General features: G+C 40.4%; 1 protein-coding gene across 1 annotated transcript in view; it reads left to right on the top strand.

Moving 5' to 3' along the window:
• The window catches only part of LOC134212261 (adenosine kinase), a 32,707-nt gene that overhangs the window by 8,497 nt on the left and 5,093 nt on the right, over window positions 1-19,117 (top strand). Inside the window, exons 3-4 of the mRNA XM_062689961.1 lie at window positions 5,659-5,820; window positions 5,996-6,591. Of these exons, the coding sequence (XP_062545945.1) occupies window positions 5,659-5,820; window positions 5,996-6,591 (758 nt within the window). The remainder of the gene's footprint in view (window positions 1-5,658; window positions 5,821-5,995; window positions 6,592-19,117) is intronic.

The following is a 19,117-nucleotide window of genomic DNA, read 5'->3' as shown; positions in this document are numbered from 1 at the left end:
CGTGGCGAAACGGCCGGGTTCGGAGGAGCTCCCGCTTTCGGGGAACTTCTCGTCGGAGTAGGTTAGATCCGCCGTCGGGGACTATCCGAGTCGTTCGCGATCGCGACCGAGGCGGGAGCTAAATGGCTCAATGAATAAGGTGAGAGCTGAATGGCTCAAGGCAAATGAAACTCGGTTATCGGAGTAGGCTAGGTCCACCGCCGGGGATCAGCTGAGTAGACCGTGGCGTGCGAATGTACCGGCTTCGGGTCGTCAGGGCACCATTGAACTGGAAGTTATCTCCACCGGAATCTTTGGATTGACCTCGGCACTCGCCCGGTCACCCGTTGAGACAGGTCGTCGGTTACGGGGAGCTTCCGACGTCGGGGAACTCCCTGTCGGAGTAGGATTGATCCACCGCCGGGGACTATCCGAGTAGTCCGCGACCAAGGTGAGAGCTGAATGGCTCATCGGTTAAGCAAGAAGCTGAAAGGCGCAGTTCATGGGAAATCGGTTAATCGGAGTAGGCTAGGTCCACCGCCGGGGACCAGTTGAGTAGATCGTGCCGCGTGAATGCACCTGCTTCGGGTCGTCGGGGCACCACTGAACCGGAAGCTATCTCCACCGGAATCTTTGGCCTGACCTCGGCACTCGTCCGGTCACCCGTTGAAGTGAGAATGTGCGTAGGACTTGAGCGGATCTATGAACATGCATACCAGGTGAATGTGTAGTGTTGGTAATGTAACAGCCATCCACGAATGCGGGTCGTCGGTATCGGGGAGCTTCCGCCGCCGGGGACTCCCCGTCGGAGTAAGGTAGATCCGCCGCCGGGGACTATCTGAGTAGCTTGCGAGCACGTTGAGAGCTAAATGGCTCTAAAATAAAAAGGAAAGTAGATGCGTTGCTGAATGGCACAAGGAAAAAAAAAAGTAAAGGGCTTAAGGGCCCACGCTTTTGTGTGCTTGCTGGCACCAATAAAGGAGCCAAAGGGCTCAGACGTATGACAAAACATCGAAGAGAGGCACTGTGAAAGGTGTTGTTTTGGGAGGAGTACTTTAGTACTGCTTTTCCCCACAGAAGTAATACTGAAAGGTAGTCCAGGGGAATTGTGCATTAGAAGAGAGGGGAACTCAAATAACCTTCTGTTGCTTGGGGGGGGTTAGTGGGTCCGGCGGGCTGGCCCTCTGCCAACCGCGCCAACCCCACTCCCTGAGTGATAATTTCAGGTGTCTGTATGCAGATTTGCCTTCATCCCTCTATAAAAAAAAAAAAAAAAAAAAAAAAAAAAAACACACACACACACACACACACACACACACACACACACACACACACACACACACACACACACACACACACACACACACACAGACATCACCTCAATTCGTCGAGCTGAGTCGATCGGTATATAACACTATGGGTCTCCGGGCCTTCTATAAAAAGTTTGTTTTTGGAGCGATCATATAGCCTTTACGTATACTTAGTATACGAGAAAGGCGAAAAATGTTCTTAACTTCTACAAGAAAAACTTCGGAAATTTATGAAAAGGTCTTGTTGAGTTTCTATTGAGTATTCGTCCAAATGTGTACAGAACATTATTGATAACTAGTTTATTTGTGGACGCAATAGCGCCCGTGGGGAGCGCTGTTTTTTTTTCAATTTTTAAGAGTGATAGATTCTTTTCTGCATTTAAAAAAATCAAAATTTTCAACGTCTGTTGTCTGTGATTTTTTCATCAAATGCTGTGTCTGGTTGTCACTGGTATTGTTTTCTGCATCTGATAGTAAAAAAAATTGAAGTGTCAAATATTTTATTTTTTTGTGAGAATTTCCCCGCGTGCTGCGTCTGGTTGGCTAGTCACCGGACAGACAAACAGGGCTATTATATATATGATGATTGTAGTAGAGTGCAGCTGGTTGAATGGGTGTTTTACCGTTGGCTTTCTCAATCTATAATAATAAAGACGGCTTGTTTGGCATGGCCAACGAAAAAACAGTCAATTCTTAAGAATTTCCGCGGGAGACTCTAAGGAGTTTTCGAGAAAAATTCTCTGGAATGTTCAGGAGAAATTCTCCGTAAGTGTTATTAATTAACGACTGGAAAAATTGCTGCATTAAGGATCTGGCCCATAGACTGAGAAAGCCAGATCCTTAATGCATTCTCCGTAAGCTTAACGGAAAGCTCTTTCGAATTTCCGCGAAGGATTGTTCAAAACGATTCAACGAAAATTGTTGGAAATTCGTTCGATAACTGCAAGTCATCTAAATGCAATACTTTTAACTGCATTTCGAAAGATACATCAGTTTTGCAGTTATCGAACAGCTGAGCTTCAAAAATTTGTCAAAGTCGATGATCACTGCATAGCGGTGAACAATCAGATGCATTTCTATTTTGACGACATCTGACAATTGTTTGACGTCTAGAATGCGTCATGTTACAGTTATCGAACGACTAGTGTATTGTCAGTAAGAAATTCTTGGGAAATTCCATTGGCCGAAAGCCGTATGTCCGAATTGGTAATTTGGCCGAAAAAGTCGTTTTCCCTAACAGGTCGTTTTGCCGAATAGGTCATCAACCCAAAAATGCCGATTGGCCAATATGGTTGTTTGACAGAATAGGTCACTTGTCCGAAAATATCGTTTAGGCCAACAGGTCTTACGGCCAAATGTCAATAACTGAATGGGTAATTTAGTCCATAATAACCATCCGTTTGGCCTAATAACATTTACGTTGAAAAGACTGTTGAACGAAATTTCGTAACCTCTCTAGTTTTAAGTCGATACTAACATTTAAGCCAAAAGCCATCCAACAAAACCCCATTAAGCAGAATTGAACGTTTATCCGAAACTGTTATCAGGTCAAAAATGGTCCGACTAAAAATGTATTTTTACCGAAAACGACATACAGCCGAAATGGATATTCAGCCGAACTGGTAATTTGACCGAAAAAATCTTTTACCAAATAGATCATTTGACCGAAAATGGTGTTTGGTAGGAATGGTAATTTGGCCAGAAAATGTCCTTTCTGCAAAACAACCTTTCTGGCCGACCAGCATTTTCTGTCAAATGACCAATTCGGATAAACGTCTTCTTTGGCAAAATGACCAATTCAGCCGAACGACACTTTTCAAAGGTGTCAGAAAGGACATTTAAGGGCCAAATGACTCTTTCTGCCAAATGCCATTTTTACCAAATGGCATTTTTGGTAAAATGATGTATATTCGGTCAAACGACCTTTTCACCCGAACGGCATTTTCAGCTAAATGATAAAAATGGTAAATAAATGGTAAACAACCGTCCAAATTTTACTTTTGGCTGTACATCGCTTTCGGTCAAACTACATTTTCGGTCAAACCAGTTTTGATCTGATAACAGTTTCCGTTTTGCTAAATGGTACCTGGCTAGATGTCTTTTGGCCTAAAGTCTAGTATGACCTAAAAATAGAGAGGCCACGAAATTGTGTTCAATGGTCAATTGTCAAAAAGACCATTTCGCCAAACAAGTGGTCATTTCTGACCATATTACCCGTTCAGTACGAGGTTCAGTCATTGAAATTTGGCCGTATGACCCCGTTTGGCCAAACGACATTTTTGGCCAAATGACCCATTCTGTCAAAAAACTATTCCTGCTAAATGGCATTTTTGGGCAACGATGGTTTCGGCCAGACGGTTAGGGCAAACGGCTTTTTCGGCCAAATTACCAGCTCGGCCGTCGTTCACTTTCAGTCTTATTGGAATGGAATGAAACTTACCAAGAATTTTTAATCGAAAGTAGAAAGAATTTTCTAAAGAAACCAGAAACAATCTTCAAAAACTCCGAGCATTTTCCCGATGTTTTAAAGTAGGCTATGCCAAACTAGCCGTTTAATGATGAAATTCTCCCTGTGAAAAAAAATCACTCTAAGAGCATCATTATCGGTCGCGAGCATTTTAATCACCCGCGCAGCGCTTTCATTTTAGTTTCGTCACTCGTTTCCGTAACGGTCACTATTTTCGGATCTCAATTTGGTTGCTGTATTCCGTACCGGTGACGTTTGACAGTTGACAGTTCATCAAATAGCAGCGCTCTTATTGCGCTACCAAATTTGGTCACCTGTCAGTCGCGCTACTGTTATAGCAGCGCGTTTAGTATCGACCGGTAAAGTGCCAAGTAATGATACTGCGCTGCCAAACGGCTTAAACTCACCACCGATAATCTTGCTCTAATAACGGATAAAAAGCTAACCGGCTTGATTAATTTAGATTGGGGAAGTCAACGTTAAAGCATCTCTTTCACTAGTCAAAATTTTCTGTGTGAATTTTAAAGAATACTCAACAGAGACTCAATAGGAACTTTCCGAATATTTTCCTGTAGAAATTTGGAACAACTTCCCGTAAAAACTCTGTAGAGATTCTCAAGTAAATCCCAAAAAAAATCCCTTGGTAATTACAAAGAGTTCTCGAAACGTGAAAGTAGTTCCCGTGGAAAATCTGAAAATAATTTTCAAATGAATATTCTGGAAAAACTTAAAGAATTTCTGGGGAAGTTCATCCATTTTTTGAGGCGAAATTCAAAAGATTAGCCGTCGTTATTGTCGTAAAAATATCCTAAATGACCAATTCAGCCGAACGACACTTTCAACCGAATGTCCATTTTGACCAAATTGCCCTTTCTACCAAACGACTATTTCAGCCGAAGGACAAGTTCACGATTTTTTTAGCCAAAGGAACTGTTCGACCAAATAAGATTCTCGGCCAAATATCTGTAGGCTACATATCCTATCAAAGTCTGAAAACATAATGAGAGCATATAGAATATTTTGATTTTGACAACAAAATGATTCACAATTTGTTTTTAAATATGTATAAATCATCACGATTGATTATATATTTTGATCTCATGTTGCTGTAGATTACTAAATTGAATGATATGACATCAAACTGTGTACTTATTTTGCTATCGGAAACCAATATCAAATTTAGTTTTCGATTTCCTCTCATCGACAGCAGAATAGTTTTTGATTTGATGTCACGGTAAGCTGATTCTGCTAAACGTTTTGTTATTTTAACCGTTAAAACGACCAAAAAGATATCAAATTAAGTAAACATAATCGATGATTTCACAACATTAAAACAAGTTATCGATTTGCTCTTAAGCTTTGCTCGGGTAGGCTTCTACCAATTAATCTTTTCGGTTAAACGATTCGGCCTAACAACTTTCAGTCTTGTGACTTTCTGCCGAACAACTCTTTTCTATTCAAAAATTCAATTTCAATTAGATTTTCATATTTCGCAATTTTCACACGCTTGGTTTTTACGGAGAGTTCTTCGGAGTTTCAACAAGATATGGTATGGAATTTTCATGGAAATAATTGGTATCCTCACGAATAATTCTCTGAAGTTTCAACGTAATGTTGTAGAGATCTATCAGCAAATTATACGGAAAATCCAATGAATCTTAGGAGTTTCCACTGAAAATTTCAATCGGCGTGGAAAATTATAGATCAGCGGCGTGGCAAATTTTAAACGGCGGCGCGCCGATGCAAAAATGTCGGCGGCGGCGGCGTGCCAAAAACTGCCGGCGGCGGCGGCGTGGCGCGGCGGCGCACACCTCTAGCCACGACACTCTGCATCTGCTATTTTAAACTCCGAGCCCTCTGATGTTTTCAGTTGTCTTTTTAATTCGTTGTTTGTTATTTTAGATGCGGCAAACCGAAGTACAATCCCGGTGGCTCGGCACTGAACACGTGCCGCATTTTGCGCGCACTCGGCGAGAAGAATGTGATCTTCTGCGGTGCCATCGGGGCGGACGAGAATGGAGACATTCTAACTCAGATCTTGAAGGATAGTTCATTGGCTACGTGGTAAGTTTTAGTAGTGGACAATAAGAGAATATATATATAATGAGTGTTTTTTAAATTAGTCTGACGAGCGTTAGTCATTTAAAGTTGACTGCTTTGAGAGATTGTAGATATTCGCCGTTATTGGGAATAGTGACATTACACATTTTATAATTTACAAATTTGTTTTTATTTTCAGCATACAAACATTGCCGGAGTATTCGACCGGCACGTGCATTTGTCTTATCAGCGGTGATAAGCGTAGTCTTAACGCAAACATCGGGGCGTCATTGCATTTCAAGAAGGAATTTGTTATGTCACGATGGTGTCAGAGCAAAATCGGTAGCTGCAACTCAGCTGCCCACACCGACGCCGATGAGGAAGTGCGCATCTTCTATGTTGAGGGATATTTTGTGCCGGAGAAATTTGCCATTTGCAAATATATTTACGACAAGTACTGCAAAGGAACGCCCAATTTGTTCGTGACGAATTTGAATGCCAGCTATATTCTACAAAACTTTACTAAGGAAATGCAGCTACTGGTTGAGCAAGCTGATTTGGTATTTGGAAATCTAACTGAATTTATTTCATTGGCCGAAATCTACCATTGTGACACTGTCGATGATCTGGCCAGGTGTTTGATTAGGAAATACCTGAAAATCAATCGGGAAAAAATTCTCGTCGCAACCGATGGCTCCCGGAGCGTTCGTTTCTATCACGGCAATGGTAGTGCTTTCTACGCCGAATCATATCAGGTTCCGATTATTCCCAAAAAGGCAGTGGTCGATACGACTGGTAAGTAATCGAGAACACATTCCAATGTTATAATAAAACATTCATTTGCTAAAAGAGACCCTAGGTACCATAAGCGAGTTCTGTCGTGTACAGTCCCGTCTGCCAGCATGTAGAGTTACTGCTCTTGGATTCATCAAAAACAAAGCAATAAAATAGAATCTGTTTCTTATTTTTGTAAGTGTTCAGCAAAGAGCACACATGTGACGAGATTGGCGTTGCATGTATTTCTTTACGCTTATTTCAAGCGTTTACCACAAACCCAACGCACACCTTGTGAGCTTCCCGAAAGAACTTTTTTCGCCAATTATTGTTTTGTCGTATACCGCCTTGATATGGAAGATCAAATGATAAAATAGAACCATGACATTCTTGAAGGTTTACTTAACTACGGAGATTTTATCCATTGATAAGCCCTAGTTTACTAAATGGACCTGATAAGGATAGAGATTTGTCTTGTATTTTTTTTTGTTATTTTATCGCCTATTGGTATGATGTTTTGCTTCTTATAGGGGTAACGGCTCAAACCTTGGCCCATTATGCTACGGTTGAGCACATTTATTGTTATAAATCTTCATATATTGCATTTGGTTTTGACGACAAATAGCAAAAACGACGATGAATGTCCGCAATATCTCATTTAAAACAGCGAAAGTCTCGAGAGAAATGGACAAAATGTCGGCATCCTTGTCCCTATCAGGTGGATAATTTTTCACCCCACTTGGGTTAAGTGATTGTTGATTTCGAACATACGAGAGATAAAGATGGGTTGCTTTTTATAGTACCAATCATTTTGCTTGCGTTGAATAAAGGCAGCATGCAAACAAATAGAGGAAATCAAATCATCTTATTGGCGCTTTGATGTTGCATGAAGAAGAAGCAGAAAGATGATAATTGAAAAAATCTCCACGGGAAAACATAGGAAGAAGTTTTTAAAACACTTCTCAAAAATTCTAAAAGCAATTTAATTAAACACGGTAAGCAGTACGGGGTTGGACTTTTCTTATACTATGTATTAAGTGTAATATCACAAAATAAATTTCTGATTAGAAATATTGTGTTTATTATGCAGTAGAAGAAAATTCCAACTCCGTACTGCTTACCGTTTTTAATTAAATTGCTTTTAAAATTTTTGAGAAGAGTTTAAAAAACTACTGCTTATGTTTTTCGGTTGATATTTTTTCGATTATCATCTTTCTGCTTCTTCCTCTTTATGCAACATGGCAGTTATGTTGCTCTCGCTCTCGCGATACTCTCATAGAAACTTTTTTCCAAAACGTAAACAATGCTTTAGGTGGGGATGCTACATAACGCATTACTGAAGATTGGCAATTGTAAAACTTATTCTAGGCAATTCCTTACTTTGTAATGTGCATAAACAGTTATAATTGTGCCAACTACCTCATATTATTACACAATTATTCATAAACTGGGTGCTGCGGATAGAGCCGTTTTTCTGCACTCAAGCGAGTAGCGGGATATTTTGAAATCACTACCATAAACAAAATTATATTGCAGTTACTTGACTGTCAAACATTTCCCGCTCTTCGAATTTCTCTTTCCATGCTGCATGAGAGCGCACAAATGCTCTAGACTCTACATGACTTTACGATTGTTTACATACATTCCTGCTCCAATCAGCTGCTGAATCTCGTGAAATTTCGACACAAGTGCTTTTTATTACCATTCCTATTAATTTTCCACTCGAAATATAATGTGGAAATATTTGTTACAAAAAATAAAAAACTCAAACAAAGTTTATTTTTATTTTTTTCCACAAATAATAACAATACTTCTCAATATAAGATCAGAAACGAACATAACCACAATCTTCAATGTTTGGCTCCGGCACAATAGAAAAGTTTGGCTTCAGTTTGACAACCAAATCGATTCTATTCGCACCACCCAGTTCATAAATACACTTATTGGATGCTTGTTTTTAACTCTGCTAGACCTGTGCGCCGCCGCGCCACGCCGCTGCCACCGGTGGTTTTACCCACGCCGCCGCCGCCGGCGATTTTGGGTCGGCGCGCCGCTGATCATAATTTTTCCACGCCGATGAGTAATCGCAATAAAAAATTAAATTAACTTGAGTCGAGTCAAGTACGAAACACTGAAGATGGCCTAACAGTTGAGGTCTGAATACGTATCTGTAAAGTAATACAACGTGATGGAATTAATTGGAATAGTACTAAATTCAATGAAGTTGAGGTGGAACTCGTCAGAATTCAATTTCAAATCTTCCTCAAGCGATGGTGTCTCTAAGTCGGTGTAGTGACATGTATTATCTTGGTTAATGAATAAGTTGGTTGATTAGATTGAGAGTTTGAATGAAGCTTTTTCTAGTAAAATAATACATAAATTGTTTAACTGGTTTTGGAATTCGTCTAAGTCAGGGCCTCATTCAGTTGGGCACCTAAACTTGTAGGAGACTCCTAAAAAAATATGTTTGCTGTGGTACACAAGCTTTTGTAAGGGCCTGCACACATGCTCAAAGTGCCCCCTCCCATTCCTATAGGATCTGACAAAGGTGTAGGCAAATCATTACAGTTCAGGAATATCAAGTTTAGTAACACATTCATTATCTTGACAATATTTTCTTTTTTATTTATTAAAATCAACCAGGCCAGTTTTCTTTGTTTTTAGATTTGCGCTATTAGGACAGTTGACTTATTAGGAAAAAAATAGCAACATAATTAAATCTCTACTGTGAATGCTTTTCCGATTCTTTGTTTGTTCCGTGTAACTAATCTTTATTTTAAAATCATTTTTTGAATATGATTGACAAAACTACTTGGTATATTGCGAACATCAGTTGAAAACTGCCACTGTATCCCTGAACTGGGATGTTGTCGCCTAGCCGCTTAGTATTTAGTAAAATTATTCAGGCAATTTCAAACATTACGAAATTTTATTTTATTATTTGGGGGTAATGACGGCTTAGGCAGGTTTTGTTCTATTATTGTCAGGGGGTTTATGCTCAAATTTGGCCCAAACATTCTTTGCATACCAAAGAATATTGTGACCAAATTTCATAAAATTCAGTCGACAAAACCCTCTGCCTATAATAGAACAAAACCTGCCAAAGTCGTCTGTCCCCTTAATAGTTTATTGTGAAAGCTCTAGGAACAGTTCCTTCAATAACTTCCAATTCCTGGAATTCCTGTGAATAATCCAAAAAGTAACGTTTCGACATTCATTTAAGATTTCCTTCGAAATTTCTTCCAGGGATTCCTTCGGAAAATATTCCAGAAATTGAGGCTTCGGAAATGAATCATGAAATTTCGTTGGAAATTCCTCTACGCTTCGAAAAGTTTCATTCAAAACCGTAGAAAACTACTTCAGGAATTCTTCCGGAAATTTCTTTATATATTTCTTTGGAAATTCCTTACGAAATTTCTTACGATTCCTTCAGAATTTCCATTACCGATTTCTTCAGAAAAACCTTTACGAATTTTATTCGGATTTCTTTAAAGAATACATACGAAAATGAGTGCAGGAATTCCTACGAAAATTCCGTTGAGAATTTCTTCGGAGAATCCTTAAAGAATTCCTTCGGAAGTTTATTTAGCAATTCCTCCAGAAATTCCATAAGAGTTTCTCCAAAAATTGCTTACAAAATCCTTCATTTTTTTTAAAGCAAAACCTTTGGAAAATTCTTTGAGAACTCCTTCGGGAATTCCTCCTTTTGAAATTTCTTTGGAAATTATTCCATGAATTCCTTAAATAAATTCTTCAAGATATTAACCTTAGTAAGATGTTGGGGTCAATATGACCCAAAACGAAACTTCAAAGTAGAATAACTTTTTACCTGATAATCCGATCGTTCTGAAATTTCTTGACTTTTAATATTTTGTGGAAATGAAGCATCTGACATGAAAAAAGTATTTTAAGGTGCAACAGGAACGACCCCACAAAAAAAGTTACGAATAAGATGTTGGGGTCATATTGACCCAGAAATGTAAATGCTTATAAAACAGTCAAATTATAACCGAATTACAAAGTTTATACCTGTCATAAGACGAGTTTAAACAATCCCATTGAATTCCACCACTTAATTGTATCCTGACAGATACGTATTTCGACCTCAACAGTAAGGCCGTCTTCAGTGTCTTGTACTTGACTCGTCGAGTCAAGTACAAGACACTGAAGACGGCCTTACTGTTGAGGTCGAAATACGTATCTGTCAGGATACAATTAAGTGGTGGAATTCAATGGGATTGTTTAAACTCGTCTTATGACAGGTGAAAACATTCCACTAAAAAGCTCAAAATAATTTTCTTATCAAAGTTTATATACTGTTCGAAAGATAAACTCATCAATTTTGTGGCTATGTGGTGATATACTGGTTCTGGAGACAATGGCCACCGGAAAACGACTTGCACGGGGACCTTGTCGGTCATATAAGGGGAGCATAAAAATCGCTCCATATATGCCATTCGTTCGCTAATTCTTCATTTATTCTCTTAAAACGGTAATGTATGGTCCATGAGATGGTTGCCGACGAAAGTGGCCACTCCTGGTACATGCAAGGTGCCCCTGGGGAACCCGCCGGAGGGGACATTTCCGTTTTAGCACCAAAATATGCCGTGCGGCGGCTCTTTTGTCATGATTTTTCACCAAATAGATGGTTATGTGCTTGAAATCGATAAGTGACCACATTGGCCACTCCTGGTACATGCAAGGTGCCCCCGGGGAATTCGCAGGAGGGGACATTTCCGTTTTAGCACTAAAATATACCGTGCGGCGGCTCTTTTGCCATGATTTTCCACCAAACAGATGGTTATGCGCTTGAAATCGATAAGTGATCACATTGGCCACTCCTGGTACATGCAAGGTGCCCCGGGAAACCCGCAGGAGGGAACATTTCCGTTTTAGCACCAAAATATGCCGTGCGGCGGCTCTTTTGCCATGATTTTCCACCAAACAGATGGTTATGCGCTTGAAATCGATAAGTGACCACATTGGCCACTCCTGGTACATGCAAGGTGCCCCCGGGGAATCCGCAGGAGGGGACATTTCCGTTTTAGCACCAAAATATACCGTGCGGTGGCTCTGTCGTCATGATTTTCCACAAAATAGATGATAATGCGCTTGAAATCGATAAAAGACCACATTGGCCACTCCTGGTACATGCAAGGTGTCCCCGGGGAACCCGCAGGAGGAGACATTTCCGTTTTAGCACCAAAATATGCCGTGCGGCGGCTCTTTTGTCATGATTTTCCATCAAACAGATGGTTATGCGCTTGAAATCAATAAGTGACCACATTGGCCACATTTGGTACATGCAAGGTGCCCCCGGGGAATCCGCAGGAGGGACATTTCCGTTTTAGCACCAAAATATACCGTGCGGCGGCTCTGTTGTCATGATTTTCCACAAAATAGATGATAATGCGCTTGAAATCGATAAAAGACCATATTGGCCACTCCTGGTACATGCAAGCTGCCCCCGGGGAATCCGCAGGAGGGACATTTCCGTTTTAGCACCAAAATATACCGTGCGGCGGCTCTGTCGTCATGATTTTCCACAAAATAGATGATTATGCGCTTGAAATCGATAAAAGACCACATTGGCCACTCCTTGTATATGCAAGGTACCCCCGGGGAACCCGTAGGAGAGGACATTTCCGTTCTGGCACCAAAATGTGCGGTGCTGCAGCTCTCTCGTCATGATTTTCCACAAAATAGATGATTATGCGCTCGAAATCGATAAGTGACCACATTGGCCACTCTTGGAGCCTATGAGGTGCCCCGGGGAATCCGTAAAAGGGGACATTTCCGTTTTAACACCAAAATATGCCGTGCGGCAGCTTTTTTTAACTTTATTATCGTGATTTTTTATTTTACAGTTAAGTACCGTGCGGCAGCTCTTTCGTCATGATTTTCCACAAAATAGATTATTATGCGCTTGAAATCGATAATTGACCACATCGGTCGTTCTTGGAGTCTACCAGGGGCCCCCAGGGAACCCGTAGAATGGGATATTTCCATTTTAACACCGAAATATGCCGAGCGGCGACTCTTTCAGTGTGTTTTCCCACCAATGAGATGGTTATTCTCTCGAAATCAATAAGTGACCACATTGGCCACTCTTGAACCTATGAGGTGCCCTTGGGGAACCCGTAGAAAGGGACATTTCTCTTTCGTCATGATTTTCCACAAAATAGATGATTTTTTTTATTCCTTTATTTATTTGTGAGGCACTCTGTGTCACTTAACCGCTACTGTGCCGAGATCTACTGTGGTATTCTGCTGTACAGAATCCACACAGAATCTATTTTTAGATTTCCATTACCATTATTGTTGTCGGTGCCAGTCCATCTCGTCGTGAGTCCATTGTGTCCGTTTGTCCATGTCGTGTGTCCATTGATAGTTGCATTGTTCGGTTGCCATTTATCCGGGTAACGTTGGAGGAATGCCTCCGAGAAGAACAAGTTGTCAGTCGTCATCAGGCAGCCGTGACGGTAAGGCGCGTACCCCAAACGCCAACGTATAAGCTGCGGATCCGGCGACTGACGAGGGTTTGGTGGAGGGGCTGGGAATCGAACCCATGACCATTCGCTTGTAAGGCGAACGTGTAGCCAACTACGCTACGGGACCCCCACTAAAAAAAATAGATGATTATGCGTTTGAAATCGATAAGTGACCACATTGGCCACTCTTGGAACCAATGAGATGCCCACGGGGAACCCGTAGATGGTGACATTTCCGTTTTATAACGAAATGAATAAGTGACCACATTTTCCATTTTGGAACCTATGAAGTACCGCCGTGGAGCTCATAGGAGAGGACATTTCCGTGCTTAGGGCCGATGCCCACGTAGCGTGTTTTCAAGCTGCGTGCACGCCGCGTCCACGCAAGGTACCCGGCATCAAATGTAGTCGTGCACACGTTTACGTGCTGGGTAACCTTGCGTGAACGCGGCGTGCAAGCAGCGTGAAAAAACTTTACGTGGAGATTGGCCCTTAAAGACATGCCGTGCAGCGGCTCTTTCACTATAATTTTCCATCAAATAGTTGGTTATGCTCTTAAAATCTAATATCAATCCGGGGGAATCCCAGGCCCAGTTTCGGTAATTGTGCAGTGCCGTGAAGAATCCATTGAAAGTGTCTGTGCACACAAAATCTCACTCACTTTTTAGGAACTTTTCCTCAACCGAATTGCTCGCAGTAAATAGCATTCGACGAAAATCCTGCCCTATTGTTTCCTATTGAAAATTGGCTAGATCGGACTATGGGCTCCGAAGTTATGGCCAAAATACTAATTTCACCAGCTGCATGGGAAAATCACTTTTCTGGCACTTATGCTCATCCGATTGGCTTGCAATAAGTTGCGTTCAGCAGAAAATTTTACAATGCATGAAAACAAATATGAAAAATAAAATCTATCCACCTATTAGTGTCATATAAGAGTTTTCTTATATATTTCTCAACCCTTTGATCGAACGAGAAACGCACCATCACCGCTAGGTGGATTAATCTTGTTTTTTTTTTTTTATCAAATAGGTAATTCATTCTGAACTTAATATCTACAACCTACAAAGGTACCCGCAGGAGTCTCACAGAAGGAGAGATTTTTTTTTATATCTAAATGTTGCGTTTTCATATCATTGTCCACGGCGATCGGTGAAAACATCAAACTTCTATGAGTCAATATTGAAGGGACCATCGACTAATGGTAATATCGAGATGCGGAATAGTAGATCCTTGAAGAGCTGTTCGAAGGAATCATCACAGTAGCCCAGAAACAATTTTTTAATTTGACTCAGTACTCAATTTCAAATGAAGAACAATTTCAAGCGCATAACCAACTTTTTGAAGACTTGTGGCCAGGGTGGATAATGATAGATGAAGATAGAGCTGCCGCAAGCGGCACAGTACATTTGATATAACCATGAAAATGTCCTCTCCTACGAATTTGCAGGGCATCTCAAAGGTTCCAAGAGTAGACAATATCACTAATCAACTTCAAGCACATGACCATCTGTTTGGTAGAAAATAACGAAGAAAGAGCCACTGCACGGTATATTTTGGTGTTAAAATGGAAATGCACTCTTCTACGGGCTCCCGGGGGCACCTCATAGGTTCTAAGGGTGAAGAATATGTCAATAATCGATATCGAGGGCACCTATTTGAAGGAAAATTACGACGAAAGAGCCGCCGCATGACATATGTTGGTGTAAAAATTGAAACGTCATCTTCTACGTGTTCTCCTACGTGGCCTCATAGGTTTCAAATGTAGCCAATGTGGTCACTTATCGATTTCGAGCGCACGTCCATCTGTTTGATGGAAAAACACCGAAAGAGCCGCCGCACGGCTTATATTGGTGTAAAAATGGAAATGTCCCCTTCTACGGGTTCCCTGGGGGCCCCTCATAAGTTCCAGGCGTTGCCAATGTGGTCACTTATCGATTTCAAGCGCATAATCATCTATTTTGTGGAAAATCATGACGAAAGAGACGCCGCACGGCATATTTTCGTGCTAAAACGGAAATGTCCTCTCATACGGGTTCCCCGGGGGCACCTTGCATGTACCAGGAGTGGCCAATGTGGTCATTAATCGATTTCAAGCGCATAACCATCTGTTTGGTGGAAAATCATGACAAAAGAGCCGCCGCATGGCATATTTTGGTGCTAAAACGGAAATGTCCCTTCCTGCGGGTTCCCCGGGGCACCTTGCATGTAAGGAGTGGCCAATGTGATCATTTATCGATTTCAAGCGCATGACCATCTGTTTGGTGGAAAATCATGATAAAAGAGCCGCCACACGGCATATTTTGGTGTTAAAACGGAAATGTCCCCTTTTACGGGTTCCCCGAGGGCACCTCATAGGCTCCAAGAGTAGCCAATGTTGTCAATTAACGATTTCGAGCGCATAATCATCTATTTTGTAGAAAATCATGACGAATGAGCCACCGCATAGCATATTTTGGAGTTTAAACGGAAATATTCCTTTCTACGGGTTCCCCAAGGGCACCTCAGAGGTTCCAAGAGTGGTCAATGTGGTCAATTATCGATTTCGAGCACATAATCATCTATTTTGTGGAAAATCATGACGAAAGAGCTGTCGCACAACATATTTTGGTATTAAAACGGAAATGTCCCCTTTTACGGGTTCCCCGGGGGCACCTCATAGGCTCCAAGAGTGGCCAATGTGGTCCCTTAGCGATTTCGAGCGCATTATCATCTATTTTGTGGAAAATCATGACGACAGAACTGCCGCACGGTATATTTTGGTGCTAAAACGGAAATGTCCCTTCCTGCGGGTAAACCGGGGGAACCTTGCATGTACCAGGAGTGGCCAATGTGATCGTTTATCGAATACAAGCGCATAACCATCTGTTTGGTGGAAAATCATGACGAAAGAGCGGCCGCACGGCATATTTTGGTGCTAAAACGGAAATGTCCCTTCCTGCGGGTTCCCCGGGGGCACCTTGCATGTACCAGGAGTGGCCACTTTCATCGGAAGCCCTCTAATGGAACATACATTACCGTTTTAAGAGAATCTATGAAGAATTAGCGATCGAAAGGCATATGTGGAGCGATTTTTATGCCCCCCTTATATAACCGACAAGGTCCCCGTGGAAGTTGTTTCCCGGAGGCCATTGTCTCCAGAACCAGCATATCACCACATATCCACAAAATTGATGAGTTTATCTTTCGAACGGTATATAAACTTTGTAATTCGGTTATAATTTGACTGTTTTATAAGCATTTACATTTCTGGGTCAATATGACCCCAACATCTTATTCGTAAGTTTTTTCTAATATCCGAAGAAGGTTAAATAACAAATTCCTTCGAAATTTCCTTAATGATTTTCTTTAGAATTACTTCCAGCAATCACATAAAAACATTCTCCGGGAATTCTTTCAGAACTTCCTGCAGAAATTCCTTCAAAAATGCTTTCATGAGTTCTTTCCGAAAATCTTTCAGTAATTCACTCTGATTTTTTTTTCTACAATTCTTGCTGAAAGTCTTTTAGGGTTTATTATTACAAAAAAATATAACAATGAATTAATTTTTAGATTATTTAATGAAGGAGGAGTCTATTTTTGGAGGAGTTTTTGAAGAAAATCATGGAAGGTTTTGTACAGGAATTTCCAAATTACCTTTTGAAGGGATTTTCAAAAAAAGAACCTGAAAGGTTTTCGAAAATAATTCCTAAAAAACTGCTTACAGAGTTTTGAAGGTATTTCTAAAAGACTTTCCAAAAAAAATCCTAGAAGAACAAATTTCTGAAGGAATTTCCAGAGGAATTCTCAATGGCATTTACGGAAAAATTCCTAATAGTGCCCACTGGCATTTCTAAAGTAATTTCTAGGTTTCCCAGGAATTCCTTTGAAGTTTTTATTTCCAGTATTTTATTCGCAATTTCCTCCACAAACTTCTTTAAAGAATCGTCTGGTGATTCCCTCGGAAATTGCCTTAAGGATTTCTACAAAAACTCCGGAAAAGAATTCCAGAAAGTCTTTCAGAAATTCTGTCGGTATTTCCCCCAGAAATTAGATCGAAATTTTCTTCACGTATTCCTTCAGAAATTTGTATACCAAAACCTTGGGAAATTCGTTAAGGTATTCTTCAAAAGTAATTCTTCTGGAAACTCTTTCTGAAATTCTTCTGGAAACTCTCATGGAATTCCTTGCAAAGTCTTGGGCGAATTTCTAGCAAATTCCTTAAGAATTCCTGAACAAGTTTCTGAAAGAATATCCGAATTGTCAAAGCCTCTCCTGAAGGAACTTCCGACAATCTTGAATTCCTTCACATTCCGTCAAGAGTCCGTTCAGAAATCCCTCTAGGGATTTCTTCGGAAAATCCGCAAAATTTTTTAGGAGATGAATCAAGAAATTAAATAAATGTTGAAATTTCTCCAGATATTCCTCCAAAAATTCAAAAAAGGTTTTCTAAGAACTATTTCAAATCTTACCTCAGGAATCGATTAAGAACTTCCAACAGGATTTTTCCTAGGAAATTCCTGTGGTAAAACTTATGGAATTCCTTAGCAATCCTTCACAAATTTCTTTTGAAATATCAACAGAAAACACTTTAGAAGATCCTTCGAAAATCCGTTTGAGAATTCCATAAAAAATTAACTAAAAATTCCCTATGAAATTCATTTACGATTCTTTCGCGTGTTCCTTTAGGCTTTGAAAATTTGCTTAGAAATTTCCTACGGATTATTTTAGAAATTTCTTAGGAAATTTCTCAGAAATTACTCTATGGGTTCCTTAGCAAGCTTCTAGGCATTTTTCCTGAAATTCCCAAAATAATTCTTTCAGAACAACCTTAAGCAATTCCTGGAAAATTCTCAGGGTAATCTTCAGAAAATTTTCTCGATTTTTTTCGATTTTTTTCGGGAATCTCTTCAGAAATTCTTTCAAAAGTCCTTTAAAAAAATCGGAAATTCCTTAGAAAATTGCATTTGGGATGCATTAGGAAATTCTATTAGGATTTTTTTTTTAATGTCTGTCTTCCGGAAATTCCTTCAAAAAGTTTACCGGAAATGCTATCACAAACTCTTTCGGGCATTACATCAGGAATTCTCTCAGAAAGTCCTTTAGGAATCCTTTCGAAAATTCTTCATTTAGGTAATTCCTTCGGAAATTCTTTTACGAATACCATCGGAAACTATTTCGTTTCTTAATAAATTTCCGAATGAATTCCAGCAGGAATATTGTATGATTTTACTGAAGAATTTCCCAAAGAGAACATAAATGGATTTCCGGAAGAATACCTATATGAGTTTCCGCGGAAATTCTCATAGGATTTTACCAAGACGAGCTCGGTGGTCTAGTGGCTATCGCTTCTGTCTTATAAGCAGGAGATCGTGGGTTCAATTCCAGGCTCGTCCCTTTTCCTATTTTGTATTTCTATCTTAGTTTTTTTTCTGTATTTCACGTTTTATCAATACGATTCCTACCAGACGACTCCAAAACGATTCCACACTAACAATTCCAAAATCTTCTGTGCCACCAGAGTTCCATGCATCTTTCTCAGTAGGTGTCAAACTAAACGATGGTTTCTGGGGCCCTCCTTGGCCTAGCGGTAAGATTCTCGGCTATAAAGCAAGAAGCTCGCAGTAAATAACTGTGGAAGCGTTAAATGAACACAAGCAGCGAGGCGGCAATATCCCAAAAGGGGATGTAATACCAATAAGAAGAAGAAGAAGAAGAAGAAGTCCAACTAATAATCCTTCCCCTCCCCCAGCGTTCGCAAGGACGTGGCCAGAACAGATCTTACCTGTTGAAGGGTGCCTTGCTTCCATCTAAGAGATAGTGATTAGTCTCTTATAAAAGACTATGTTTGTACCACCTACGAGTTTGTGCGAATTGCTCAATGCTAATGCTAAATTCTCAAGGAATGAAATTTCCCAAGTAATTAGGAGTTCCAAGAATAATCCCGTTTTTACTTCAGAAATTCTTTCAGGAACTCTGCCAATAACTTTTTTGGCATATTTAACCAATTTCAAAAATCCGCGGTAAAATTGATTTTTTCAGCCATTGATTTTTCCATCAACGCCGGGTCACCCCAC

The sequence above is a fragment of the Armigeres subalbatus genome, chromosome 2 (assembly GCF_024139115.2).
Source record: "Armigeres subalbatus isolate Guangzhou_Male chromosome 2, GZ_Asu_2, whole genome shotgun sequence".
Classification (NCBI taxonomy): Eukaryota; Metazoa; Arthropoda; class Insecta; order Diptera; family Culicidae; genus Armigeres; species Armigeres subalbatus.
This window is presented reverse-complemented; position numbering and strand designations above follow the sequence as displayed.